This window comes from Python bivittatus, unplaced genomic scaffold (genome assembly GCF_059951505.1).
Source record: "Python bivittatus isolate LINGU-HERP-01145 unplaced genomic scaffold, Pbiv_v1 ctg000480_np1212, whole genome shotgun sequence".
Taxonomy (NCBI): Eukaryota; Metazoa; Chordata; class Lepidosauria; order Squamata; family Pythonidae; genus Python; species Python bivittatus.
Genome location: NW_028277075.1, coordinates 62500101 through 62519607, shown reverse-complemented (window position 1 = coordinate 62519607; position 19507 = coordinate 62500101). Strand labels below are relative to the sequence as shown.

Here is a 19507-nt window from a genome sequence, read left to right as displayed (position 1 = left end):
GATTAGATCCCTTGTAGTAATTTTTGAAAGCTAACACCAATTACAGGAAGGAGTTGAAGTCTGGAAAGAGCAGGAAAGAAAAAAACATCCCTCTTATTTAGCAAAACAATATAGTTCCTTCTCACAGAATCATACATGTACGGGTTGGAAATGACCTTGAAGATCTTCTTGTCCAACTCTTTGCCCACTAAAGGAATCTACTACTGTATCATCCCCAACAAATGGGCATCAGCCTCTAATCAAATATTTCCAGTGACAGAGAGCACACCACCTCCTAGTGCAGTCTGTTCCATTGTTGAACAGCTCTGACAATTGGAAATTCTTCCTGAGGTCTAATTAAAACCTGTTTCCATGCAGTTAAACCCATTGTTTCTTATTTTCTGGAACAGCACTGAACAAGTCTACCCTGCCTTCTACACGATAGCCCTTCAGATGTTTGGAAGTCCAGTTTAGCCTGGACTCTTCTCCAGGCTAAACATAATCAATACCTCCAACTGTTACTCATAGGTTTCTTCCTTCCAAGTCCCTTATGTTTTTTATTGCTCTCCTCTGAGCATGGCCTCATTGGTCTGAGGACATCTTCTAAAATGTACTGCCCAGAATTAGATGCAATATTCTAGGTGCAGTGTGACTAATGTAGAATAGAGAGGAACAGTGACTTTTCTTGACCTTGAGCCTATACTGCTGTCGATGCAGCTTAGGCGTGCATTTGCTTTTTTGTTTTTGCTTTGTTTTGCAAATAGAAGGGTTCTGGAATCTATTCCTGAAGCTCCAGAGAAAAAGCTCTCCTTGACAGATTTGGTCCCTTGTGTCATGTTCTTTCATTTATCTGTCCCCTCCACTCCCCCGCCCCCAATATTCTGGAAGGCTTCTTGATATGTTGTCCCTCTCCAAATGTTTCTTGTGTCCAGTCCATCCTCCCTGATAAATAGGGAGAAGGAGATGAACAGATTTACCTCTAGTCCCAGCCCCTCATCTTCTTTTCCAGGTGGGTGATTACTCTGCACTTGCAGCATATGCAGGGCTTGATGTTTTGGTAGAGGAAACAACTATGACATGTCTCCTGTAGGTCACAACAGCAGTTCTTTCCAGGGTTCTCAGATGAACAAAGGAAAAAAGAAAAAGAAAACTTCTCACTTATGTGGAATCTTGTACACATCCATGCAACCCCCCCGTACAAAACACCTGAATGGCTGTCTCTGCCACTGGCTTCCCAAAGATTATGAAAGTGATGGTGGGAGGGGGGTTCATGAGTGTCTCTGTGATGACTTCCCCAACCAAACTCCAGTTTCCTTTCTCTGTTCACTTGCTCAGTGAGCTCAACTTTGGAAAGTGGCTTCCTTATATATCCCCTGAACCTGCCTCAGTTAAGCTCAGCAGAAGGCAATGCTGCAGTTGAATACTGGAGTGGGGAGGCAATCAGCAACTGTCGGAAATAAATTGCCATCAATAGTCAGGAGTATCTCCCTTGCTTTGACTCTTTCCATCCTTCTCATTTTTCATCCTTCCCTCTTCTTCACTTTCCTGAACTCACTGCCAAACTACCTTTGCTGACCTTGATTCACTTGCTTATCTGCATCATCTGGGCTAGGTTTATGAGGATGTTTTGCAAGTGCAACTATAATTTGAGAGTGAGAAGCAGTCATGTTAGAATGGTCAACAACAACTGGAGGATTTGGTCCCAACATAGATGCAGCTCCTTACCATCCCTGAGGTTTAAGTTCTGCCTAAGTGGGGTTATTATTGGGCACCTCCAGATACAATTTTGTGCCACTACAAAATCAGCTCCACACCTGTGCAATCCTACACTGTTGTTTGTGTTTAATGGCCAAGCAAATTTATTTTCCAGTGAGTTATTGTTAGCCCTTTGAGATAGTCCAGACAAGAAGCACAACCAGGAGCATCAGCGCCATCTTTATTGTAAGGTTATATTAAAAAGAATCTTGCAAGACTGAAAATGTTTCTCCCTCCTCTCTTTTTTAGTCTCTGGAAAATGTGGGAGGGTCCCTTCTGAAATGCTTCCTATGCCTTTCCCCCACCTGCAGACTGAGTTGCCTCATATCAGACCACTGCCTAGGCTGTGGGTCTTCCTCCTGTCTCCCAAGGTCATTCCCACATCCCATGACAGCTGTGGTGCACCAAAGCATTATCCTGTTAGGACGGATAAAGTGCTTCAGAGTAGGCAATTTCCTCAATGACTTCTTGCCTGACCCTGTCTCCTTGTTCCTGGGCTGAAGCCGGCCTCTCCCCTCACCTCCTCCTACAGTTTAGCTACTCAGCTAAATGTAGTTCAGGGATAGTGCCTTGTTGGTTTGAAACTCCTCTTTGTGACAACTGCATTTAAAAAAAAAAAAAATCCCCCCTGAAATGAGCACTTAATGAACTAAAACCATGAAGGGGCAAGGCACTGATTGGAGGGGGAAGCTTTTTTTCTTCTCCTGTTGGTTAATAGCAATGAAGATGAATGTTGGCCAGTTTTATACTTGTTTTGTAGGACAGGGGAATTGAAATGGTAGTGATGTGGAAATGCCTGCAGCTGAAGCTTAAACCATGTGGCTAAGGAGGAGAGGCTGCAATCTCAAAATAGGCAGTCTTTTAGCTCCAAAATACAATTGCAAGATAAGCAAGGGTGGAAGGGATTTTCATACACACCCCTACTTGCATTGTGGTTACAGTAATAGTGAAAGCAAAATTCTGCCTTGAGTTTGCCTCCACCCCAAAATGTGGACAAATGCATGGAGTGTAGTGGCAGTGGCGGTGGGAGCGGGAAATTTGTCTTCTCTGTGAAAGAAGGGGAAGGACTGCTTGTTTATTGATGGGGTTCTGGAACCTCTTGGGGGAACAATAAACTCAGCTGTTGGCAAGCTTTAGGCAGCGAGAGTGAACACAGCTTGCCTGGCATAGCCTCTTTGTTCCACTATTCACTGGCTCAGGATGAGCAACAATTGACTGAAAGTGCCTGCTGCAAGCGTGCATTACACTTTGGCTCTGCAGATGGCGAGGACAAAGTGCGGGAAATGGGATAGTTTTAAAGTGCATTGGACATGATTTGCAGATAGAAGGTATGCCAATGCTTTCAAGTCAGCCTAAGTTGTGTATGTTTCTTTAAGCTGTTAGAATACAATGATACAATCATTTGCTCTGGCATTTTTGCTTTTAACATTATGTGGCAGAAGTAAAATCAAAAAGTGTTCATTCTTCTGGCACAGAAGCACAAAACAAGCAATGGCATTTTTTTAAAAGTGTATATTTTCCTTTGGATAAACTGTACTGCTTTCTTCTGGTAAGATAAAGTGCAATAGAGACAAAAATAGGCAAGCCTCCATATTTTTATAAACAAGGCAGAAAGACGTATCTTCCCACCGTGGTTCTGGATTCAAAAAAATACTGAAATCCCTTATTTATTATTTAAAATATTTATCTATTTTTACTATTAGGTCTTGTTTAAAGTTTTTCAAAGGATAAGGCGATAATTACAAAGCAAACTGCATGCAATTAATCTGAAGAGATAGTGTTGGAAAGACTGAGAATCTGATACTTTGTTACATCATAGTAAGCTTTTGGCTTTACGGGTTGAAAAGATGTGAGAAAAGTTTCAGCTTCAGGAGGTTTCTCAGATAATTTTATTGTGAACAGGTGAGCTTTGCAAAATGGATGAGGCAGGCGAATGAATTCAACACTTTATATATATGTTATTCTAATTTCTAGCAAACATCTCCTTAGAGCAGTTGCTTTAATTATAACATTTATCAACAGTGCAATTCTGTCATAAACTTGTAGTAATAGAATATTTATATCACACTGCACGGTTCACTAGAGTGCATTAGAAGAAATAATATGGGACCGTGTGAACCATTTGGAGGGCTCTTTTGGACACTAATAATTAACACTCTGAACATGCTGTTTGAAGCATCAAGGTGCTGTATATAATCCCAACTGAAGAACATCCTTTGGGCATGCACACACATGTGCAGACAAAATGGACAGGTTCTTGAAGGGGCTGCACTGAGCCTTTGAGAGGATGAGGTTCAGTGGCACCTGGTGCGTCATGTTCGCAGGGGGGTTTCACTCACTTCCTGAAGAACCCCTCCAAAGGATTTGCAAAGCTGTAATAAATATGCCTGTAAAATGACAAATATTTTTGTTTTAATTTGCAGAGATTTAGTGTGATTAATTGTAAGAAAGATGCATGATCAGAATCACTCAATAAAGACTAATCTTGTGATGAAGCTAAAGGCCACTGTCGGGAAGGTTACATGGAAATGGCTATTTCTTGTTCCATAATTGTGCCAGTCTGATATAGATAAAAGGCTCTTTTCCCACTCTAAATTGCTACCTCATTCTTCCTTTTGTTCACCCAGTGTCATTACTTGGCATGGTAATATATTACTGCCTGTGGAGTTGTTGAAAAAACAGGATTTCTTTCAATCCACAGCCTTGTGCTCTTTCATCTTAACCTTGCTTTAGGCCACTTTCATGAAAAAGGTCTCACCCCAGTTTTCTTTAAACTGGTCTTAGTTCTGTCTGATGGGAAAAGAACAGGCAGAGAGTAATATTCCATTAGGAATTATAAATGTCATTACTCTATAGCACTAGGTGAAGAGTGATATCTATAGTTTGTTCATTATGGCTGTTTGTTTTAAGGTACTGAATTGAAACTTTATTCCTGGATCAGTTCAGAGGTTATTTTTATAAATAAGCTTTGAGTCAATTAAGATTTGATGTACCATTTATATGTAGCTGAAAACTCCAAATGTACACAACTTTTTGTTCATTCAGCAAGGGTGAACAGTGAATTTTGGGTCCGGTAAGTATCAACACATACACTCCTCTCTGTAACGTCTAAATTGTAAACTTTGGCAGAACATTTTTGTGGGTACTTCAAGGTGAGGCTTTTGCAAGACCCTACTTTATACATCCCCCCCCAAAAAAGAAACAAAAAAGACCATTTTGCACATTACGCACACACATTTTTCTTCCTGCTTCCTCTGTCTTTCTTTCTTACCATCATGTATTTGGATTGGCAGGGTTAGAAGATGTTAGAAGACCTACAAACACTTTGCCTTTCTCCATTTCCATCTTTCCTCTCCCTCCCAACCCCATATAATTTTATTGACTGTATGTCCCATACTTTCTCTCTCCCTAACTCTTTTACATACACTACCATTTTACCCATTATTTTCTGACACCCATGTACATACCGCTATTTCATATTGCCTCCCCACACAATTTCCCAGGGATAGAATATGGTAAATGGGATACACTGATCTCCCAGTAAAAATTTCTCCTGGCTTACAAGAGATTTCTCATGATTACTTTCACCATATAATTATGCCTGGTGGTCTGTAGGCTCTTCTTCATCTGGTCCAAAAGCTTCAACCCAAACTTACCCTGCTTCCAGCCTGAAAAAGCACTTATCTCAATCAGCAGGTAATAGGAGCTTTTCCTTAACCTTCATGAAATTTCAAAATAGTCCCCATTTCATAGCATTGCAGGCTGTTATAAAGAATAATTGATGCCTAGGGTGGGGGTGGGGCATTTCAAATAAAAGCATTACATTGGTAGGAAGGGCTAATCTTCCTTTCTCCCATATAAAATCATTTTACACACACACACACACACACACACACATACAGCCACATGCATACATCTTTTAAGTTACAAAGAGGATTGTTCAGATGTTTGGCTGCTATATGGTGATTTCTTTTTCCTTGCAAGATCATTTTACAGAAGAGGATTTTGATTTAGAAGCATGTTTCCTATGGGACTAATTCTCCCCCAGCTTTGGGTCCCAGGCTGAAGGAAATAAGTGGTTTCTGTAATTATCTCATATGCAGAAGAGGCAGTTACATAAATATAGTCTTTGGTTGAGTAATGGGTTATGCATGCATATATAAAATATCTGTTTTAAGTTTGCATGCATGATCTGGCTGTATGCACAAACCCCAAATGTTCTTCTTCCCAGACCTCTGTATTTGGTAGTTACTTTCTTTTGTTCAGTGAAAATAACTTTAACTTCCATCCCCTCCCCCAAATGTGGCAATAAAATAACCTAGTACCATGCAGATTAGATCTAAGGAACTGGTCATTTATACCTTACCTCGTTGTTGTCTGTTCTTTATACAGTCTGTATTTCTTCCACAGATATATCACTTTGAGCTAAACACTACAGGGGAAAAACCTCTCAATCTGAGGCTCTTTTGGCATTTTTACATGTGAACTTTTAATGTTCCTTTCATAAAATTTGTGTGATGGATCACGTTATTAATATGAGATTGAAAACGGAGAAAAAAATTCACTTTACATGTATACGTGTTTATAAGTAGAGCCAAAATATAGTTGCTTCTTATACATTACAGACATACATGGATGTGTGAAAGCACTTTTGTTCATGTGCACTTTTAATAGTGGCAGTGAGTAATAAGGAACTCCATTGATGATACATCCACATATAGTCCAGTTGTTTCACATGGAATATATAAATAGGAAGTAGGAAAAATTAGATATGAAAAGGAATGGCATAAAAATATCTCTGATTTCAAGTCAGGATATTCCCAACAAAGAAGACCAGCAGCAAGGTGGATAAGACTCAGTTACAACGGTGATGAATGTACCATTGGAAGACCTGAAAGACCAGGTTAGAGACAGATTATCGTGGAGAAAATCTTTCTATATGGTCACTAGGAGTCGACAACAACTGGATGGCACATAATCAAATCTGGAGATAATTTCATGGCCTGCACTTGTACAAACAACTGCAATATTATGTTTCACAAAATTACATTTTCCTTCTTTTACAAAATATTTAAAACAAGGATGAAAGTTCCTATACAGTGAGCTTGCTATCAAGCAAACCTTGATAAGGAAATATTTTTCATAAAAATGATTTGTGATAAACACTGAAACACTGATAAGGATGGATTATTCAGAGCTACATTCTCCCCATAATTTTTACTTCCCTGGATCCAAGAGCAAGCCAAAGTGGCCCAAAGACAGCAAATTGAAGTTACAGCTCACCAATAGGAATTAGGCTTACAAACAGAGGAACTTACAAAAAGATTTACACAATCACTTCAGAGAACTTGCCAGGTATATCTCCTACCTCCTATTCCCCAAGTAGAGGAAGAAGTTACAATACTAAATAGGTATGATCATTTACCTATCCTATAAGGAAAACATTTGCAGTTGTGGATTAGAAATGACTATATTTTATTGCACTGTATCCTCTATAGAGGTTATAGTACCAAGAACATCACACCTTTCCTGTTGCATCATCCAGGTCAGTTAGAGCAATTCTAAGTTTCTCTACCACTTTCAGACAAAAATGACTTAATAACATGATGATGATGATGATGATGATGATGATGATGATGATGATGATGATGATGATCACATGCCATCAAGTCATTGTCAGCTCTTAGTGACCACATAGATTTTCTCCATGATGATCTGCCTCTAACCTGGTCCTTCAGATCTTCCAATGGTGCCCCAATTGCAATTGTAACTGAGTCCATCCACCTTGCTGTTAGTCATCCTCTTTTCTTTCCTTCCACCTTTCTCAGAGATCAAGAGTTAGGGATAAGGGTTAGGGTCTTTGCATAATGTGTCTGAAGTAGCATAATTTGATCCTGATCATTTGTGCCTGGAGTGAGAACTCTGGGTTGATTTGTTCAAAGATCCATTGATTTGTTTTCTTGACTATCCATGGCATTCTGAGGAGTCTTCTACAACACCTAAGTTCAGAAGTATCAATATTCTTCTTATCTTGCTTCTTGCAAAACATGCAATAGCTTGTAGAGTAGAACATCAAATACTAGCTAGGCCATCTTTACGGACTGGCCTTTTGAGTATTAGCTAATCACCATTTAATTGTTATCCTTTATGACTTTGAGTGGCTTTAGATTGCAAATGTCTACATTTAGGGCTTTGTTCAGCTGGAATATGTAGTGCATCCTTTAGTAAATAATTCACTGTTTTGACATTATTGCTTAACATTGTTTAACATTTTATTTGTCTGGCCTTTTGTTGTAATTTCTTCTTCTTTTACATTAGACTTAAACTAATACTGATTTTCTGATTAGTGTTAGACATAGTTAGCCACATTATTATTAATGGTTTTACATTATTATATTTTATGGAGCATATTTTATCATTTAGATAGCTTAGTAGTAGCATGAGAATTTTATTCATCTCTCTGAACTTTTATGTCATTTTATGCAGATCTTCAATCAAAATAAAGTTGTGCTTCTTTGTGGATAAGTACTCTTTGAAAAACAGATGTCAGCTCTATATGAAGTTTCTGTATAGAGACGCGAATTTACAGAGATTAAGTGTAGCAATAGCCGCACTCTGCAATGTGTTTTTGACAGGGATTTCTCAGGATTTTATTTTGACTTTGTATCTACTTAGGTCTCGTTCAATCAGCGGAGCTTCATCTGGCCTGTCCACCAGCCCTCTCAGTAGTCCAAGGGTAAGTGAAATTGTTTGGAGGTTAAAATTTTAATAATCTTCAGTTGACCTAGAGAATGTCATTATTTATTATTTATTATTTAAATAAATGACCATTATTTCCATGGTTTCAAGGATGGGTTTGTCAGGAAACTGAAAAGGGAGGAAAAGAATCCCTGTATTTGTATATGTAATATACAGTATGTACAGAGAGATAGAGCCAAAATGGGGTTATTTTTTATACGTTACAAATACACACTCATGTATAAAAGCACTTTTGTTCATGCATTGTTTAGCATTACATTGTTTAGTTTGTGCCTGCCTGTACTACTAGCATTGTTGCTACCTAAAGTAGCATTATTGCCTAACATGGTGACAGTTATAAAATACTGTTGGAGAGATTATGGTATGATGAGAAGAACATCTGCTACTCATTGCAAATTCAGTGTGAGGCACTGAACCATAAAAATTAGAGCTATTTTGGGACTGAAAAGCACAGCTGAACAGTCTTTGAAAAACAATGAAATCTAGTCAGCACAGGAATCGTACAAAGTTGGATTAGGAAATCCTAGTGTAGAAATGAAAGTAACTGAAACATTAAAAAAAGAATGTTATAGGAGGAATAAGAAACTGTATAACTGGAGAGAGTAGAATGTCCCTGGGGAGAAATGGGGATTTTGTCTTCCAAAACTACCTGGCCCTTTTTAGTCACTCCTTGAACAAGCCAAGGACTGCTTTCTTAATCAGCAGCAGTTTTCTTTTCAAGTTTTACAAAAACATTAGAAAGAAGCAATTATGGACCTGAGGTTAGTGGCAAATTGGACAGTCATATGTAGATATTCTTGTCTGATGAGAAGTTATAAGCTGGCCATTTTTTTGATACCATTTAAAAATATATATATTTACAGTCCCAGACCAATGAAATTGATACTATCATTTTGGAGGAGTTAATCAGTGGGATAGGAAAATAGAGAGGTTCCTAGAGCAGTGTTTCTCAACCTTAGCAACTTTAAGATAGATGGACTTCAACTCCCAGAATTCCCCAGCCAGCCATGTCTGGGGAATACTCTCTGTCCTAGAGTATAAAGCTGTAATGTACTTGATTTTAAACAATACTTGAGAGCTTCTCTTGTATTACAGTGCTTTGTTTGATTTTGCCATCCTTGAGTGATTTGCAGTTAATAATCCCTGAAATTTTGGTTCTGAAACCTCCCATTGCAGATTCAATTATAAAGAATAGTCCCATTTAATTTAATATAGGAATGTGAGGTCTAATCTTGGGCCAGATTTTCAGATCCTGTGAAAGAGGTGATCTTATAAAGTCTCTTTTGCTTTACACTGATTCATAATAATGACTGAAGGATAGTAGGTTAAATGTAGTTAAAAGGTCTAAGTGTAAAATAGAGGAGCTGAGCAGCACAGGGTACTCAACAGATTATGATCTGAAATGGAAAATGTGTGGTAGAAATAGAAATTGTAAGGTTGCTTTTAAGAAAGCTGTGACACGGCTCCTTGAAGATAATAACAAATTATTCATGGATTTAAATGGAATTAAGCCTTCCCGGAAGCTGGTAGAAACCTGACTTTTCCAGGAGGACTTTGGGGATTAGCGATGGAGCCATCAGGACCTCTATTGCTCTAATTTATTAATGTATTATGAAACTTTGTCTTATTCTTGTTATTACTATGGCTTTATTATGGGTTTTTTTTTAGCGTTTGTAAATACAGATTGGCTCTAAAGAACACTGCATACTTTTAAGAAATAAATAATTAAGAAGTAGTAAATAATTAAGGAAAAATTTTTCCTATTAATGTTCTACACTAAGTCCATTCTGTTTCTGGTTCTCTTCGAAGATACATAAAAGTATTTTCCTATAAATTTTACCTTTCTAAGGAGCAAATAAGAGATTTTGTTTTTGGTTTTGGTTTTGGTTTGTATGTGTGTTAAAACAACCTAGATGAGGAAACGAAATCAAACCAAAAGAAAAACCAGAAAACTTAAAATCAACCATTTAAAACTATTTAAAAATTAAAACCAACAATTAAAATGAATTGAAATCAACAATTAAAAGTCTGCTTTAAATTATTTTTAAACCTGATAAAGAAATTAAGCCCCCCAATTCAGCAGGAAGTATATTCCAAAGAACCAGAGTGGCTGTGGGGAAGATTCATTCTCAAGTTGCTACAAGATAGGCCTGCAGCAACTGTAGGAGACCCTCTTCAAATGATCTCACTGAACTGAGGGATGGAAAGAGACATTTTCTCAGGCATTGCAGTCCCCAGGAATAACCAGCATTTTGTATTTCACCAGGAAACAAATGAGTAGCCTTTGTAGTGCTTCTAGCTCAGATGTAACATAGTCTCTGAGTTCTAGAAACCAACCTGGCCATTGAATTCTATATCACAGAAGTTTCCAGATGACATACAAAAGAGTGTATAACTTTAATGAAGTCTGGAATGCATACATCACAATTTTAATTAAGGCCATTTTTTTAAAGGAAGGAATGGTAATTAAAAAATATCTTGGCCATTGTCTCAGTCTGGGAAACCAGAGAGATACAGGTAGTCCTTGACTTACGACCAGAATAGGGACTGGAAAATTTGTTGTTAGGTGATGTGGTTATTAAGTGAGGCATCACGTGACCACACCCAATTTTATGACTTTTTTGTGGCAGTCATTAAGCAAATCACCGTGGTCATTAAGTGAATCACATGGTTCCCCATTGATTTTGCTTGTTGGCTGGGAAGGTCAGAAATGGCAATCACATGATTCTGGGATGCTTCAACTGTCGTAAATACATGTCAGTTGCCAAGCGCCCGAACTTTGATCATGTGACCATGGGGACGCTGAGATGGTCATAAATGCGAGGACCGGTCATAAGTTACTTTTTTCCGCACTGTCATAAGTTCAAATGGTTGCTAAAAGAATGAGTAAGTTGAGGACTACCTGTATCCAAATCCACAGAAGCCCTTCTGAACTACGCACCTGCTCCTTCTGGGAAAATATGTCCCCATTTAGAACAGGGAGACCTAGCACTCCTCTAGAACTGTGACCCCTCTCAATGAACACTTCAGTCCTGTTTGGATTCGGTTTCAATTCATTATCCCTTAACCTTCCTATTGCCAACTGCAGATAGACATTTAAGGGAGCCACACTATTGTGTGAAGATGCAAAAGAGAAAAATGTCACTCTTGTAGTCAAATATTTTTAAATCCATTTTCAAATCTACATCTTTTTCCATATCTTCCATCTCTCTTTTATAATCTGGTAATTGTCTACAGTCCATTTTAAAATCCCTGTTCAAATCATCCTCAGCTTCTGTTTTATCCAGTAGAATCTTATCTTCTTCTTTAACCTCTCTCAAATCCAATTTTAAAAATAAGTCCTGAACACATTGTTCCCAAACAGATTTAATTTCTTCTATAGTAAAACAATGTTCCTCCATTATGTTAGGAAGATTCATTCATTCATTCATTCATTCATTTTTCAAATTTAGTCACTGCCCATCTTACTTTTCCTTGAATTACTCTCTGGTTCCCTCTAGTTAACCTTCAAAGCTCAATCTTTTGTTTATATTCAGAGCCAAAACTTTCCCACAATAGGTTTTCTTACAATTAAGTCCAAGATCATCTGCTGTACTTTTATAAAATTTAAAACAGTCCATAAACAAACTATTCCTTCAAATCCATCTGGCCCCTTAACTGTCCACAGCCAACATTCTTAACTCCCTTTTGCTGTTTTCCAAAAGTTTTTTTTTTCTTTTTAATCTTTAAACTTACTTAAATCTTCTTTCTCCCAGGATAGAAGGAAAATCTCCCAGTGTACGGCAACCTGCCTTTCAGAAGGTTTTTAATTTCCAAGTAAATCTCTAATAAGTAATCTCTGATGTTCATTAAAAGAGGGAGTGAAAGCAAATCTACTGTCTCTTTGGAGGCTCCAAACCGCAGCTTGGCCTGGATGTTTCCCACGACTCCCAGAGCGCTCAACCCGCTGGAGATCGCTAAATTGCAGTCTGTTCACAGGGAGCCTCTGTAAGGAGTACTCGTGGGTGATCCAGTCATCTCCTTTGTCCGGAGATGGTTCCAAAGAGCCGGACTTTTTGCTGGCTCCTCTTCACCACTGCAGTTATTGGCTCCATTCAAATGAAGCTGTTTTCAATCCACCATTACTCCCCTGAAGTCCCAGATCTTTTAGGTTATCCAATGGCATATCATAGTCAAAAGCCAGCTGAGTGATTAAGAAAAACCAATAGAATTACATTCCTTCTGCCAAACTCCAAACAAATGAAATAAATAATATTGCCGTCATATTATACATAAAAATAAAGTTAAATTACAATTTTATGCAGTTGTAACTTCTTAAATAGTTTAACTGCAAAATTTGTAGAAAATATGTTTGTATGTGTGTGTCATTTTTCAGATGGCCTTACAGTTATAAAATGAAGATCAAATATGGGGTTTTTGCCTTTAATTTCTGAGTCCTTTTAATGATGCGATTGGTTCTAAGAGTACCCTTTTAGAAATATGTTGTTGCCTGGAGCATACATGATTTATATTTTGAAGTCTTAGAATCTTAGAATGTTTTTATAATTAATTTACAATGTATAATGTTATCTTAGTTTTACTATTTTTAATGATACGATTTTTTTAATTTCATTTATAATTACTTGTGAATAATATCATTTCATTTTTGTTAATAACCAGATTCAAATATTAGAATGCTTGATTATCCAATGATAGAAGGAATACTTGGTTGTTGTGGTAGAATTTGCAGACCAAATCTGTCTTGTTGATCATTGCTGGGATTCACAATTAAACACCACACCATTCCATGTTCTCTGAAGAAGTCCTGTACAAAAGCCTGACACAGAAAACTGAATTCTTTTCTTGGGGTAGAAGGCCAGGGAGGAAGGGAGATGAACTGCCAGAATATTTTTCTCTCTCTCTTTTACACCCACACACACACACACACACACACACAAAGAGTTACTAAAACTGGTGCCCCTTTGAAAGAAATGGGGAGAAATGATATATGTAGTCATTTGTGTGCCTCTATCATTACCTGTCGCACACATATTATTTTTCTCTGCATTTCCCTGCTGCGTTTGGTTGTAGTAGACATTTTGATCTGGGAGAGGGCAGACTCAGCCTCCATGCCTACAAGCTGGTTGTTGCTGTGGATTGAATGGTCCTCCTTCCCCTTCCTCACCTCCCTTCAACCTTGTCCTTCTCTCCCTGTAAGATACAGACCAGCTCAGGGCTACGGCAGTTTCTCTCTTTGCAGCTTCCCTTGTTCTCCCTCCCCTGTTCTTTTTAGTTTGTTTTCCTTCACATTTGTTTGCTCTGTGATTTTTCTTTGCTGACACATGGTTGGTTAATATGATAAAGCTTGTGACAAAATTGTTTTCACTACCGCTACTGCTGTTTTGGATTATGCTGTGTTCCTGGCTAACTGCATGTTTTTTGTTTGTGTTTGTTTTTTGTTTCTTTGCAAACCCTTAACCCCACCTCCTTTACCCTCATTGCCATAACTCATATCTCCTTGTAATGTGCACAATTGCAACTCAAATGGGCTTTTTTTCTCTATTCACCCCTGGGATGTGTGTGTGTGTGTGTATGTGTGTGTTGCTTTTCTTGATGTGCATGGATACTCTCTCTGTATGTATCTTGTAGCCTCTCAGAAAATTTTTCATCCCCCCTCAGATTCCCGATCTCCCTGTCACCCCCCGCCCCCAAGCCTCCCTGGACTCCGATGCTTGTAGGAACACTTCCAGACCTGGACATGTTCTGCAACCAAAGCCAGCACTTCAGCCCAACCCAAGGACACAGACTTTACCTTCCAAGAGCAAATTGGCTGAAAAACCACTTCAGTCTACCAAATCTAACCCACTCCCTTCTAATAATATTATTGTTCCTCCGTCTCAGAATGTCCCTGCACAAAATACTCAGGGTCGTCCACCTATTTCTGGGTGTAGCCCACAGCTGGCTGTTTCTACAGTACAGACTAACCCTATGTCTCCGGTTAGACTGCTCCCTTCCAGTACTGACCCAAACACCAAATCTATCCCCATCATACAGGTTACCCCTCACCCCTCTCCAAGGGGCAGTCCCCTCCCTACCCCCAAGGGGACACCTGTCCATACGCCAAAGGAGAGCCCAGCGGGCACACCCAACCCTACGCCGCCATCCAGCCCCAGCATTGGAGGAATGCCCTGGAGAACACGACTCAATTCAATCAAGAACAGCTTTCTGGGATCGCCTCGCTTTCATCGCAGGAAATTGCAAGGTATGCATATTCTGAAACCCCATCAATTTAAGACTAAAAAGTAAATTACAAAGGAGTGTAAAAAACTGTTGGTTAATAGATGGCAATAATATGAAGTATCGACAAGAAAAACGAAAGTTCCCTTATTACTACTTGGCTCTGCTGCTTCTTGCTATTCAAACAATGACCTTCATGCAGTTTTACCAATACTCAATCCTTAATATTTTTTTCTGACCCTGAGAATGAAAAATCAACTTTTTTTTTTTTTTTTTTTTTAAAGTGAAATCTAGATTTGGTACTTGTAAATCATAGTTCTGTTGGGGTGCTTGATAGAAAATAGATTCCACTGGGAAACTGGAACTAACAATAGAATGGCATCAATCATGTGCTGTTGGGCTACTTTTTCCAAGATAGATAAGTTGCAACGCACTTGCATTATCCTCTTAAGGGAGCAGAGATATGTAAGTGAATTATATGGAAATTGTACTTTAATATAAAAGAATATGTGCAAATTTTATTTTTAGATTACAGATGTTGTGGAGATGGCAATACTATCTGCTCTGTCTACTTGCACCTTTGATATTGGTACTTGCTTCAGTACTAATCTACAAATTTCCCTATTGTTTCTGTCCTGAACTACTATGTGTAACGCAGAGCATGTACTGCTTTCAGACCCAATTTTTAACTGAGAAGTAGTATGTGAATTAGTGTGAGAACATTTGTCTGAACACATTTCTATTTTTAAAAAATCAGTGCTTAATGTTACATGGCTTTTTGCAAAATAGAAAAACTCTTTGGCAAAGTGGGATTCGTCTAGTTATGTCACAGACTGATTTTTTCCCAATCATAGACTCAAGACTTCAAAAATCAACAGCTGAGTTGTATTCTCAGATGTAGGCAGATTGAAGGCAGTCAATGAATTTTGTTGAAAAAGATGAACACTTTAATTTATATATGGGATAACACTGACTGCAGTTTATGAAGGATTCAAAATGGCCATTAGAGAAGGAGAGCTGCAATTATGGAGAAGACATTGTAGCCAAACTCTGAAGCTTGTTGTATAGTATAGCAATTTCTTTTACTTTAGTTTTCTTTCATTTAAGTGTGTTTTTACACGGACAAATCTGTGGTCTTCATTATGTCTTGTTGAGGTTGTTGTTATGTAACAAAAAAAAACACCCAATTGCACTATAAAATCTAAAAAGCAGATTGAGAGGGTTGCTATTGTGAACACTGTTGGATGTAGTGAAATACAGTGTTGGTAATAAATCATTCCATACAACACTGATTTTTTTTTTTTTTAACAAGTATACCGATGCTTGGAGGTTTCCTTAATGACTATTAAGGAAATGAAATTCAGGAGAGATATTCAATTGAACAAGCTTAGCCCTTGCATGGCCCAGAAAGACCGTAATTAAGTGAAGAGTTAATACCCTACATGGAGGTCCTAAAGGATGCAGAGTAAACCTCCGACCTGATTAATACCTTTTTACACATAGTGGGAATTCACATAGCATTACACTTTGACCCTGTGTGACATGCCTTTGATTTCATTGGGCTTTGTTCCATACAGATAGATAATACACAATTATTTATGTAATTCATGATTTAGTTGGTACATAATCATGTGTTTTAATGATCAAAAAAATCATTAGCAATTTCAAATAATTTTGCTGAATGACTAAAACCAAGAGTATTTTCAATAAAATCATTGTTATATTTAATGATACTAATAATTTCCTGTGAGCCATACAAGGTACTTGAAAGTCCATTTTTCAGTTTCCTTTCATGTCACATGAACTGTGATACAGTGAGCTTTAGGTAAGGCACTGCCTGTAGTAAACTAATGTGCCAGTGTCCCAGTGTTGCTTCAGTTTATGAAAGGTTACAAGGGCACAACTGTTGCCTTCTAGGTTTATGTATAAACAGGAAAAAAATGTCCTATCAATGAAAAGTCTCACATTTTCAAATCCAATACTGGTTTAAGTAAATGCATAGGGCATTCCTCACTGTCCCATTTCTATCTTTGCTTGTTCTGCACTGTAATATTGTCTATTTTGAGATTACTTCATGTCCTCAGTTTCAAGGGAAAGTAGAAATGATACACAATTTCTAGCAAGTAATCAGGCTGCTCTTGCCAGATATACAGTGCATTAAATTTTAGTCTTCTGTATATTATAGCCTCTTGTACATAATAGGATCAAAATAAGTTTGTTAATATAGTTGAGCGAATTAGCATCTTTAGATAATTTATAAGAACTAAGTTAATTATTCAAGTTAGTTACATTTAAATGCAGGGTTGGGGTGAACGTAAAGCATAGATTGATTATTAGAAATTCAGACAGTCATAAACTGCTTGAGAAATATGCATGGAATAAAGGAGACTTTATTTCCTTCTTTTCTATCTTTCTATTTGTCTGTGTCTGCATATATATAGTACCTACGCCAGAAGAGATGTCCAATTTAACTCCAGAATCTTCCCCAGAGTAAGTAATTTACTTTAGTGCTGTAGATATCACTGCTACTTTGATTTTGGTGTATTTGACAGAAAAAAATTACAGCAATATGGGATATTGTACGTCCCACATTTCTAACAAATTAAATTATCTAAATTACAACAACCCACTGTAGGATATGCAAATAGGTAGCATCACCTTCAGAAATTCTGTGGTTTCAAACAATATTTTTAGGTAAACTAACTACAATAGTTCAAAGAAAGAGGTAAGATCTCTTGTCTATCTGATTAAGTTAGAATATTATTTGTGACTCCAAAATCAACTATTAATGAGGTGTGTGTAATAATAACAATGTAAAACTTATCAATTATGCCTACTCAGTTTGCATTCTTCTGACTCACATCTACGTCTGTTATATTGTGGTTAAAAAGCCAATTCATAAAAGTGACACTGTGGTTGATCATTGTATCCTGTATTTCTCATAACCTCAAACATTTTAAGCAAAACCTTAACTGCACATATTATTCATTATCATAATTAAATGATATCACCACCAGTTTCACTCCTGCTGGCATCACAACTGTTCCCTTAGGTATTGCAGGGCCTGTAGTAACACCAATCTCCTCGTTCTCATTCCATGTAAAAGGGAAATAAAATCGGTTGCTTGCAACCCTAACCATATCCATGCCCTTTCTTGCATGCATCTGTACAATCATATGTCAAAAAAAAAAACCAAAACTCAGTGGTTTGTATCAAGGTAGAGCTGAAAAGGCTTTGAGTCATCTTTCCCTTGAAAAACCTGAAGGTCAGAAACTGGGAGATGCTGCAAGAAGAAATTATGTACCTTCTTGGTATCTAGCATAATGAAGATGATGCAGGACGTAAATTTCTATAATTATTTAAATAAAAGTAATTGATTACAAATATTAATGCTAGCACATCAAGAAGATGAGAAGTTCTTCTCAGTGTACACTTAATGAAAATGTTCTTCAAAATTAGCTTGTATCTAAATGCCTTTTTGAACATTTGCAAATACAGGGTTTTTTTCCCCTACAGTATCCACAGCAGGTGGGTTATTGGCAATTATTGGCATATAAAATGTGATCTTTACTTGCCAGTGAATAGTAGCATAATAAAAACAGTAGAAAATAAACATTTTTTTCCAATGTAAAAAATGTATCTTGATTTTTTTAAACACAGTCTTCTGTCTTCTTTCACTCCCTTTGTCTCAAGGATTTTTATCAGTATGTGAAACGTGTATGTCTGTAATTCCTTTTCTTGTACCTCTCACTTTAAGGATTGCTGGATAGAAGTCAAGGAGCCTTAGTAGGCAGTTTGAATGCAACTCAAACCCTAAGGCTCTTTTCTCCTCTCCAATATAATTGCTGAATTAATGAGTTCAATTGGATAGCACCCTGCAGTAAACATAATAGCAGTTGTAAAAAATAATGAACTGTATTTTTATTTCAGCCATTGAGGCCTTTATGTTTGTGGCCACTTTGGAGTTTGGTATTATTTTTGCTCTACCAACAGGATGTTTCAATGGCAGGAGAAGAATTATTGGAGCCATGATTGAAATTTTAACAAAAACATACTTCCTTTCTCTGTGGCTGCATCTTTTAATGTATCTACTTTGTTTAACAGGTCTGAAGATTGGATATATCTTAATATGTCTAGATAATGTGTCATTTATTTGTGGACAAGCCTAGACAAATTAATAGAAACTAAGTAAATATATTCTGTATATGGTGTAAAGGAACATGACTCCATCTCTTTTTGTATAACTTAATATATGAGTTTTAAAAATAACTTGACAATAATCATCCAACCTGAGAAGATAGTACCCATAACAAGCAATAAGCTGATATCTCCATCCTAAATACTTTCATGTTTTTGAATCTATTTCCAGTATCAATATTCAGTTGAGCAAGCCACACAATTTGCATTTGCATGGAGTGACCCAGCAGTACTGTTCCCTGGGGTCTACGTTTTTATAATCCTCAAGCCCTCCCCCCCATCTGAACATTGGAGACACATGTGTAGAGGGAATTTCACTCTTTACAGATTGATTTCCCCTTCCTTAAATCATAGCTTTACATGCATCTAGTGTGCTGACATCTAAAGACATCTATCACAACTGGTAAAAGGGCAGCCATTCAGCAGGCAGAGCTCCCTGCTTCTGCTCTGAAGGATTTCAATCACATGAATGCATGCCTAAATAGGGCCAGTATCTTTATGACATCTCCTTTACAATCTTCTTAATAGGTTCAAAGATAAGGTGGGCAATATGAAGATATAGGTTCACAGCCAACCTCTAAACCCTGGAGCTGCTTTTTCT

At 37.5% G+C, this 19507-nt stretch overlaps 1 protein-coding gene across 1 annotated transcript in view; it reads left to right on the top strand.

Moving 5' to 3' along the window:
• Positions 1 to 19507, top strand: part of BRSK2 (BR serine/threonine kinase 2) — a 437463-nt gene that overhangs the window by 370964 nt on the left and 46992 nt on the right. The window contains exons 15-17 of the mRNA XM_088145138.1: positions 8410 to 8470; positions 14122 to 14734; positions 17151 to 17199. Coding sequence (XP_088001264.1) covers positions 8410 to 8470; positions 14122 to 14734; positions 17151 to 17199 — 723 coding nt within the window. The remainder of the gene's footprint in view (positions 1 to 8409; positions 8471 to 14121; positions 14735 to 17150; positions 17200 to 19507) is intronic.